Source organism: Etheostoma spectabile, chromosome 18 (assembly GCF_008692095.1).
Source record: "Etheostoma spectabile isolate EspeVRDwgs_2016 chromosome 18, UIUC_Espe_1.0, whole genome shotgun sequence".
Taxonomy (NCBI): Eukaryota; Metazoa; Chordata; class Actinopteri; order Perciformes; family Percidae; genus Etheostoma; species Etheostoma spectabile.
Genome location: NC_045750.1, coordinates 17724661 through 17735806, shown reverse-complemented (window position 1 = coordinate 17735806; position 11146 = coordinate 17724661). Strand labels below are relative to the sequence as shown.

The 11146-nt window shown below is 41.9% G+C and overlaps 1 protein-coding gene across 4 annotated transcripts in view; it reads left to right on the top strand.

Annotated features, from left to right (window-relative positions):
• Positions 1 to 4734, top strand: part of fynb (FYN proto-oncogene, Src family tyrosine kinase b) — a 96414-nt gene extending 91680 nt beyond the window's left edge. For all 4 annotated transcript variants that reach the window (XM_032542438.1, XM_032542436.1, XM_032542439.1 and 1 more), the window contains 2 exons: positions 1423 to 1554; positions 4134 to 4734. In XM_032542438.1, the coding sequence (XP_032398329.1) occupies positions 1423 to 1554; positions 4134 to 4342 (341 nt within the window). In that variant the 3' untranslated portion in view covers positions 4343 to 4734. The remainder of the gene's footprint in view (positions 1 to 1422; positions 1555 to 4133) is intronic.
• Positions 4735 to 11146: the final 6412 nt, after the last annotated feature.

Genomic DNA, 11146 nt, shown 5'->3' with positions numbered 1-11146 from the left:
TAGTAGTAGTAGTAGTTAATATGTTAGCGGTTACACTACCACTTTTCTGGGATGCTTTTGGGTGCAGCAAAGCAAATGAAAACAACAAAGAAAGGCTTCACACATAATTTAGGCATTTCAAATGAGCCTAAATTAGCTTCATTAAAATACCTAAATAAATAACTTAGCATAATAATCTTGTGGCAGTTAAAAGTAATCTTGTTTATTCTTCATTTGGAAGGGGCCCGAAAAATGATGGTGAAATGATAGCTCAGATGTATCACTTCAGACCCAGTCAGCACTAAAATGAGAACACATGTTCTGAGTAAAAACAGAGGTGCACATATACCTGTTTAACTACTGACTATCAATTACTACTGACTCAGTGTGTAGGCTAGAATCACAAGCACCCACAGAAAATACAGAGCACCATGTGTGCCAGACTGCCAGTAGGCCTGGGCTAGATCCATTTAAAATTAAACATTGCAGTTGGTGCTAAGTGGAGCGCGTGTCATAGTGTGATTGGTTATGTCGCTCGATGAAAAAAGGCCCTTACACTTAGAGCGCTGCTCTAGATTTTGGCCAATGTAAATATACAGTTCAGTATAGCCACTACAATACATTAGACTACACCACTGGTTAAACTCTAGCCAGGTTAACCATTGTTAGCAATTCCTAGTTTAGAACATGTTAGCAACATGTCCACAGATACAAGTTGCGCAGGACTGTGTGTACGACAGAAGTGCTAATAAACTGTATATCACTACAGCTTTCAGTGTTGATGGACGGGGGAACCAGTCTATAATTTACAAAGACCCAATAATATCCCCCGAGCAAGCATTTGGAGCAACAGTGACGAGGAAAAAGTTCCTTTTAGGCAGGCGGCATGTGTTGGGTCACAGAGACACTGATACAGATACACAGTTATAGTGTGGCAGTTATAGTAACAATAAACATAGTGGAACTATGACTAGAAATAATAGTTGTAGCAGTTTAGGGCGTAGTAGGGCGATGCGGTGAATAGCAGGGCGTAGAGGGGCGCAGCCTGGCGTGGAGCAGGACTACGGTGGTAACTGCAACCATGATTTAGTTGCCAACCCAATCCATGGAAAACTGCGAGGCGAGAAAACATAAGGACTCTGGGGAATAAGCTCCCTGGAGCTAAGTTAGCAACAAGCATTTCTGGGACATGAAGGCACACAGATGGAAAGAGAGAGGAGCTCAGTGGTTTAAAGGAAGTCCCCCAGCACTCTAAAACTATGACAGTATAACTAAGAGCTGGTCCAAGGCAAACCTGAGCCAGCTCTATAAGGGTCGGTAGATGAATCTGACGACTGTGAGGAGAAGACAGAGAAGAGTGATACCAAACGTGTCTTTGGTCACAGGAAAGAGGAGAAGACATGTCCAAAGGTAACAATTTATTTCATGTCTGCTCTCCTACAGGTGCAAAGTTCCCCATCAAGTGGACCGCCCCCGAGGCTGCACTGTACGGGAAGTTCACCATCAAGTCGGACGTGTGGTCGTTTGGCATCCTGCTGACGGAGCTGGTCACCAAGGGCCGGGTGCCTTACCCAGGTGAGGAGGGGGAGGGTTAACCCTCATGTTGAACTCGGGTCAAATTTTATACCTTTTCAAGGTTTTTTTCTTCTAATCTGGGATTATCCACTCAACACATGGTCCTGTGACTCTAAATAATAATAATATAATAATTTCTGCTTTTTTAAACAAAAGAAATAGGTATAATTTCACATAAATGCGGTTTATTGACCATGGATTCCATGAAATTCCATGAAATAGGCTAAAAATAGGCTAGTGGTGGTGGCAAAAAAGTGGCAAAAATGACAAAGCAAAAGCATTGATACGCTTAAATACACAAATAAATAAGAGTTGCGCCTTTGCTATCACCCTCTAAGACATTGGTTTCGGTCCTTTCCCCTTCTGGGGTTTTCCACCCGTTTGAACTCCAGGTATCCTGTCCCACATTTTCCCTCTGTACAAGCTCCCCTATGTCTCCTTCATTTGTAAAAGGTTCTTTAATGCTTGCGTTACCTTCCTTTCCCCGCCCCTATGTGAGATAACCCTTTATGAACGGTGCCATGTCATTTCTCCGACGCTGCGATGTTCCGACCTCTCAACAACACGAAAAATTCCCTTTGGTCCTCCAGCGCACTAGTCCAACGTCCCTCTGCTCCAACATGTCATTGTTCCACATAGCTAGGCTTTTGTGGATCACCTCCCATAATCCAAAGTATAAATCAACAATAACAAACAAAATTACTTTTCCCTATCTTATTAACACATTTAAATGTATGTATGTATTTATATAGCGCTTTCTAGTCTTAACGACTACTCAAAGTGCTTTTACATAGTACAGGATATCTATTTACCATTCACACACATTCATACACTGTGCCGTGCAAGGTGCCACCTGCTCATCAGATACACACTCACACTCTGAGCCACAGCCGCCCTGGCCTAATCCACACAATCTCTTCACCATTTTGCAGTTTAGTGTTTGAATTCCCCGTGATGTAACCCCGTTTGTACAGATCCTATCCTCCAACCAGTCCCCTATCCTAACCTTAACCACTCAAGATCAAATGCCTAAGCCCATCCAATCAGCTATCCTATATAAAAATCCTATTTGATCGGAACAATAGGATATCAGAGCAGAGGGTTTATTTTGTCATAACAAAGGGACGTCGGACTAGTGGGCTGTAGGAACTAAGGGAATATTCAGGTTGTTGAGAGGTCGGGACAATGGAGCATCGGAGAAATGAGCAGTCCCCATATGAATTACCGCCACGCGTCTGTGGGACAACTGCATCTCAGACAGAAAGTAAAACCAAAATCGAAAGTCGAGGCCAGGCCTGTGCCGGGCCGGGGGCCCAGAGAGGACTCAGAGTGCAGATCCACGCAGGGGAAACACATGTTTGTCCAGATGGGGCTCGGGGGCTGCATGTGCTGCAGGGAGAATGTGGGGAGGGTTAGCACACATGCTAACAGATGTGTTAGCAACTAACAGAGGCAGTAGCCACGCATACTGATGTACTCAAGTTCATTCATGTAGCCTTAATTTATACTGGAGAGATCAGTGAGGGGCGACCCGCATTTATGACAACATAGAGTCAAATTACAAAGACAAAAACAGTACAACCACACAGAAAACACCATCATATGAAATATCTAAATAATAATATCAAAATAATTAGTTAAAGTACAAAAGTATACGTGAAAAAAAATGACTTCAGTAATGAGTATTTATCAGATATTCATGAGTAAAAAACAAACACTATCTCAATTGTTCCCACGTGTTTTATGGCTCATCTAACTGTTCCAATGATTCACCTAAATAGTAAGTGCATTATTCACCCTTTTGTTTTTGTTAGAGAAGGAAATGAAAATACTCAATACTTCTCATATCACAATAAATAAAAATCGCAATACAAATCCCATCAGCAGCCAGGTATATCGATTAAGCAGTATGGATATGTCCATTAGGAGCAAAAGCAGGAAAGGCAGTAGCTGTGATGCCTGATATTGTGCTGGTGTTAAACGTGTCAGCCTAAAGGCAGCGTAAACAGACAGCGTTGATACTCTACCCTACTGACCTCAGACCAGCGTGGACATCTGGAGCTCGCTACAGACCGAGCGGTGCTGTCTGAAAAGCCAAATTCCAACAGAGAAAAGAAATGGAAAGAGGGACCCCAGATGTTTTGTCTGATCTGAATCTCCTGCTGTAGCTACATCCATTCTTCTCCAGCTGAGTACAGAGTCATTAGAGCAGACCAGGGGTCAGCACACCGCCAGTCTGTTTCAAGTGTGACAAGGAAAGAACAGCGCGTGCATCCTTACGTAAAAATATAACTTCTTCTCCCAAAATATGAAGTAGCTGAGTGAGAATAAAACAGCAACATTAAAACTACTCCAGGTTCATGTAAGGAGCAAAGGTAACTCATTAGAGAATCTTCTGGTTTTGTTTTGGACTAGAGAGATTGGTTGAAGAGGAACAGATTGGTAGCAGTGGGATTCTGTTTGTATTGAACGTCACCAGGGCAAAATCAAAGCAGTCGGTCTCCACGGAGCTGTCATATTGATCTGTTTAAGAGCCCCCGGTGCACTTCCTCACCCTCTGCGTGTGCTTCATTTTTCAGGCATGAACAACCGCGAGGTGCTGGAGCAGGTGGAGCGAGGCTACAGGATGCCGTGCCCCCAGGACTGCCCCATCTCAATGCACGAGCTCATGCTGCAGTGCTGGAAGAAGGACGCCGAGGAGCGGCCCACCTTCGAGTACCTGCAAGCCTTCTTGGAGGACTATTTCACAGCCACCGAGCCTCAGTACCAGCCCGGGGACAACCTCTAGACCCCCTGTCTCGCTCGGGGGTCGGCCCGGGGCTGGGGCAGGACTGGCCCAGTCACCGCTGTTACAAAAACTCTGGAGCCTTCCCAGCCAGGCCTTTTTATTTTCGGGATCTGTACAGCTTCCTCCGCTCAGCCCGAGCACTTCCAGTTCAAGCACCGACCCCTAAAACCCCACCCCCGGTCTCCGACACGCCCGCCGGGGTCTGCCGAGTACGGAAGGTTGAGGAGGTGGAGGATGGACGGAGTTAACTGGGGTTGTGTTAATGCAATGTATTCAGTGTAAATAAGAAAGGCTTGTTTTAGTTTTATTTGTTAGCTTTAAGATTTTATTTTCTCCTGCACAAAATAATGACAAACATGACGGAGGCAAAAGAGGAGAAGCTGAGCAGGCACAGTTATCTGTACATGTAATATACTGTAGCTCCCGTATTATTTTCTAGAGATTGAATTGGAAGCCTCCATATATTTTTTTTTCTTCAAATTTTCCATAATGTGTTAAAAAAAAAAAAAGATTATTGCTTTTATTTCTTATTTTTCAGTTGGTAGTATTGCAGATTCTTCTTCAGACGAGTCAGTCTTCCATCGGCCTTCTGTTCGTCTCTTGCACTCCCCAAGCCCCCCCCCCACCTAAAAAAAAAGTACGGAAAAAGGTTCTTTTACAAATGATATACACAGTCACATTTTTGTAAATGACAACCGAACGTGCAAGGAGTTTGAACATATCCCTACTCGCTTATAACTAAAACAGTTTGGGTGGAAAATATGTCTGTGTTTCTGCGAGCGGTTGTTTTTGAAAGGTTGAGTTAATTTAAGAGTATGTTTGACTTATTGGTCGCTCGTCGCCAGGACGGCTGTTTTTCGAGGGAAGTCAGCGAGGACGGTGGCGTTTTCCCCTCCGTCTCCTGCAGAGCACCGACCTGCAGCTGAACCTGGACCAGCTCCCCTCCTGACTTATTTCTTTTCTTATGTTTTACTGACACAGTTATATTCTACCTGTATTTTGAGTCTGCTTTGAGTATGTTCTTATTTAACCCTTTTAAAGTGATCCCAGTTGTACTGTATGATCAGAGGAGGCTTGGGGGCCAATACCAATAATAATAATCGAAAATAAAGATTTTAAGGTTTCAATTCACAAAGGAACCCACTGAATTGGAAACGGACCCGAGCCACCCTGATCTGGTTTTAATGCAGATGGTTTCGTGGCCAATGGGAAAAAGTTTCATTTGTCCATTGTACAGCTAAATGGGTTTAATTGTTGCTAACTTCCATCCTTTATATCTTTTCATTTCCATTTTTTAACACAACTTGTTTTGTTAATTCAGTGATTTGGCGTTTGCAATTCAGAAAAGAACAATAAACATTTTACACTCTTTCCAACACACTTCCTTTCCACATGCCAGTGTTTGTGTGTTGAAACCATGACATGCTTCCGTGTGTGAAGTCAAGAGGAGAAAAGATAATAGTTTGTATCACATTCATAAAGCCAAGGGATTCACAAGAGACATATTCAGATTTAACTCTTTAATATGGGGCTAGCCTCAAAAACACAACGTCCCACAGTCCCACCTGTGAAGCAACTCCATAGACACAACTAGTGTCTCTATTATAAATGAGTCTCAAATCCAAGCTGTGATAACCCTAATGACATAATCAGGGTTATTTTTCAGAACATCATAAAGCCTGGAGCTGGGGAACCAGTAGCAAGCACTTTTTGTCCCTTTTTCTATTTAAAGGGTTTTGCCCCACGTTGGAATGCTTAAAGAAAGATCCCATGACATGGTGCTTTTATATCCCCTAATACTGTATCTGAAGTCTCTTTTATATAGACCTTAGTGGTCCCATAATACTGTATCTGAAGTCTCTTTTATATAGACCTTAGTGGTCCCCTAATATTGAATCTGAAGTCTCTTTTGAAGTCAGTCTTATATAAAAACCCATGTATATATGTACTCCATGTTAAAAGAATAAGCAGAAAACATGTAACAGTCATACAATTCAAGGGCCATTATTGTAACCCCTCTACGTTATTGCACTTTGGACCAACGTAGTAAGGAGGATGGCGCAGCATTTATATGTTTACAACAATTTGTGATTGTTAACATCTTGCCAAAACAGCAACAACTATATATCACACACCCACAGACACAATCGGAAGTGTAAAAGGCTAACACACTTTTCTTCATACAGCGTTAAAGTTCGGACCGATAAGGATCGGATGGACGGGACTTGACGTGATCTCCCGTCAAGTTTGTTTTTTTATCAATCACAACCTTTGCGTTGGAAGTGGCGTACGCACCTTTTCGGCCCAGTTTTGCACGTACGCCACGTTGATAAATGACACCCCGGGCCTTTCTTACAGGGTGGCGGCTTTTCAAGTGCCGTATCAGGAAAAACACAGGTGAAATTTTCTCATTAATGATTTTATCCAGTCCCAGGCGCCTAAACCAAGCCAACAAAGTGAGCAGGGCACTGGCACACCAAGATGGAATGAACCCAATATTGATGTTATTACACCAGTGCCTGACAAATCAATATGGCCGCCATGAGAAAGGTCTATTGCAGTCCTTGTCTCTGTTTGTCTTCTACTGTTTGACGGATCAATACTGGTGGGAGTTGTGTGCTTATAGCCCACTAGAGGTTTACCCAGGTCAACGTTTCCCATGCACCTCTGCAGAGCAATTCAAGGAACAACAGGAGTTATAGACACCGTAGAGATAGAGTAGGTCTAGACCACACTTTATTTCACAAAGACCCAACAATTTCCCACAAGTAAGCATTTGGTGGTACAGTGTTTAGGAAAAACTTTCAGAAACCTTAGACCGACCCAGGCTCTTAGTGGGCACAGAGACATATATACAGACATGGGGAAATATGATTCATAATAATTATAGTAGTTGGTATGATGAACAATGCCAGTACCAATAACGACTATACCTAGAACTAATAGTAGCAGTGCAGGGCGTTGAACAGGACCACGGAAGCAGATGCAACCACGGTCCAGGTGCCACCCCAATCCATATAAAACTGAGAGGCAAGAAAACCATAGGACTCCGGGGAATAAGCTCCAGTTAAGTTTCAGAACAAGTGTTTTCTGTTAGATCTCAAAACTCATCGGTTCAAGAGGCCTTTCATGTCCTCTCCACCTTTCTTTACCATCTTCCTGCTGTTGACCTCAGCTGTCCTTATATCTTCTCTCTAAGCACTTTCATCTCAAACTGGAATTTAAATTTCTGGACAGGAGTATTCCTCACGGCTGTACCCTTCCCTCGTTTAGGTGTTGCTATTAGTTGCTGGGTGGATTCTGAGCTAATCTATTGTTGCTCTGCATAAAGGAAGCACATAACACATAACACTGTTGTTGTTTAGGGTTTTGATTGGGGTTATTTTTCCCGTTATACCTCCTTGTGTTTGTTTCTTAGTTTTCTCCCCGGTCTTGTGTGGTTATCTCTGTCTTGTGATTCAGGTAAGTGTCTGTTTTTTCTTCTTCCTGTTTTGTTTTGGTAGTATGGTTTCCTGTCTTGTCTAGTCTTGTCTAGCTTTGCTTTGGTGCCTGTCTGATTGTCCTGCCCCGCCCCAATGTGGTTCACCTGATGTCTCACCTGTTCCCTGTTACCTCGTTACCTCTTGTAATTAACCCCTGTGTTCTCTTTGTCCATGTTCAGATCTTTTTTGCCAGTCTGCCAAGCCTGTTTGTCCCTCGTCTTCCTGTGAGTTCCTGTTCCTGCATCCAGCTTCCCTGTGAGTCTCCCCTGCCTTTTTTTTTTTTTTTTTTTTTTGTCCTGTCTGTTCTTTGCTCTTTTTCTCCCTGGACCCCTGTGGATTTTGTGTTTTGAAGTTTTTGCATTTGTCTTTGGAGTTTGGACTGTTTCTTCCCTTGTGGTTTGTTCTGTTGTTTTTCAATAAATTCTCCGGCCCTTGCCTACCAACTCTGCGTTTGGGTCCTCCTTCATGCCAAGCCGTAACATAACACACTACGACATTTATTTGATGACTCTGTCAATTCTTTTTTAAACCGACATGTAAAGGCCAATGTGTGTTGATGCATTTTTATTATCATTTCACAATCTACGTGAAATTGGTATTTTACAGTCTATTGACACAATTTTGGTCATTTTTAGCCTTGATTAGAGAATGGCTCGAGGCATGGCAGTGTCAGTCCACATCATTGGCCAAGACAGAAATCTCTTTGGATAGATTGTCATCAAATTTCATTCACATGTTAATGGTGCCCAGAGGATGAAACCTGATAACTTTGGTGATCCCAGCAGACACCGTGTCCAAATTTAAGAGTAAAATTTAAACTCTCCTCTTCGATGAAACTTATAATTAGGGAGTAAGGAGTGGCAGCGTTTGCCCAGACATGCGGGGGAGGGCGTGTTGCTGCAGACACAGCACCCTCCTCTTCTCTTCATAGTCATTCTAATCATCTACCAATCCTCATAGAGCTGGCTCAGGCTTGCCTTGGACCAGCTATGAATCATATTTCTCTATATCTGTATCAGCGTCTGTGTCCAAACCGGCAGTGACAGACGCCCCCCCCACCAAGGTTTCTGCCTAAAGCAAGTTATTCCTTGCTACTGTTGCACCAGTTGCTTGCTCTTGGGAAATTGATGGGTCTTTGTAAATTATAGTGTTGTCTAGACCTACTCTATTTGTACAGTGTCTTGAGATAACTCTTTTTATGATTTGATGCAAGAAATAAAACTGAATAGAATTGATTCCCTGACTTTATATTGAGTGCCATCATTCTGCCTACCGTCAACCATCCCAACAGCTGGAACATTTGGATTTCTCAATTAAGAATTTTTGCTTATTTGTCCTTTTGTAAAACAAAACTTTCATTGTTTTTTTTATACCTTTAACTTCGTTTGTAGTTGCAGCTATCCAGTAGAAAAACACACAAACAAGTCCTTAGGAAAAGAAAAATGGATTCTCTGATCAATAAAGTGCCAGCTAGCCTGTGAGAAGCACTATTCAAACTGATGAGTTTGTCCACAAATCATTACTATAACTTCTATTCACAGAAATTTAGAAACTACTTTGGTTAATTTATTAGTTTCATTTTGTGCCATCAGTTATCGGCATCATTGAGTATCAGATAGAAACAACTGAGCCTGACCCCTCCTCCTAAAGCTTTATGGGAGCACAGCTGTAGCTGTCTCATCCATCCCTCCTTAGAGCTTTCATAGTCGTTATATATCGTGGAGACATAACCAGCTGCCATGCACCTGTGTGGCAGAAGTCCCTTCTGTATGATACCTGCATAGCTCCATAGAACACAGCACGGAGGATATATATAGACACCAGGTATGTCGGACTTTATCCATTGTAACATTGATATTTTGACCCCAGATGAAGATAATAAACCTGTGATGTGGATAATGCACTGGGAAAAGACAAAGAGATGACTGACACATTCTACCTTGATCGTGTTGTTAAAATGAGCCTCAGTAAAAAAAAAGCATTAGACAGCTTTTTTATTTGCTTTATTTTGTATTAATGTCTTTCTTTTTACTCGTATTTTGTATTCTCATGTTTTATTTAACCGTATGTTAAACAAGAACAAAAAACAAAAAAAATATCTTCCTTTACTTCACAATATCATATTAATACAAAACCAAAAAGATATGCGTAAAGGAAATTTTAGGACATATAATAACTTACACAATATACAACATACAACAAAACCCTTACATTACCATTTATTTATGTTAAGGTCACTTTCTTTTATATTGGTCAAGTACTGTTTCTGTTAATCTATTTTTGTATAACTGTGTAACATTATGGCTCTGTTTGTTTGCATTGCTTGGTCCATTCCATATGGTCGCCCCACAAACTCAAATACGCAAACAGGCATTTGCACAAGAGGTTGTTTGAATATGAATGAACCTCTTAGCGATAGCATCAAGCTAACAGTGGATCAGTGTACTGGTATTATGTTCCAGTTAGAGAGACAGACACCCCCGCTGCAGTGACTCCCAGGTGAGACCCGCCCAAACAGACAGATCCGCATCACCCAGCGCCAGAGGTGTCAAGCAACGCAAAGTAAAGTACAAATACTTTGTTATGTTACTAAAGTAGAAATTTGGGGTATCTATACTTTACTGGAGTAATTATTTTACTGCAGACTTTTTATTTCTATTCCTTACATTTTCACGCAATTCAATCAATCAATACAAATATATTTATACAGCACTTTACTGCTTAACATCAGAAACCAAGTGTAAAAACACAAATCATACAATAGAAAGAATAAACACATTTATCTGCACTTTCTACTCCTTACATTTTAAAAATAACCTTGTTACTCCTATTTCATTCCAGCTTTTCATCATTCAAAAAACCACAAAAAATAAAACTAAATAGCTACCCAGACAAATCGTTCCATCCGGATAGAGGGAATTTTATTGTTGGATGAGAAGTACAAAAATGTACCATTCAGACACCCTATTGGTTTGTATTCCATCCATCACACCTACACACGACACAAATCACGTCAAACTCCAGCGAGGAAGTAGCAGACGTATGTAGCCCGGTACGAAGATGTCCGTGGCGGAGACTCAACAGAACTCGAGCGAAATGTCCCAACCAAGCACCGGCAATGTACTTGTCTAGTTCCATGATCTTACACCCGTTACCCTCACAGATTCCTGCAGCTGTGCTATTCAAATCTTCTTCTGTAAATGTAACGTATATTTGAAATAATGTACCACACTTGCAATTTCTCCCCCACCAAAACCGCATAGTATTGCATGTGTGGGTGCATTGCGTAACAAAAACTGGGACGCCACATTTTAGCCTTGTG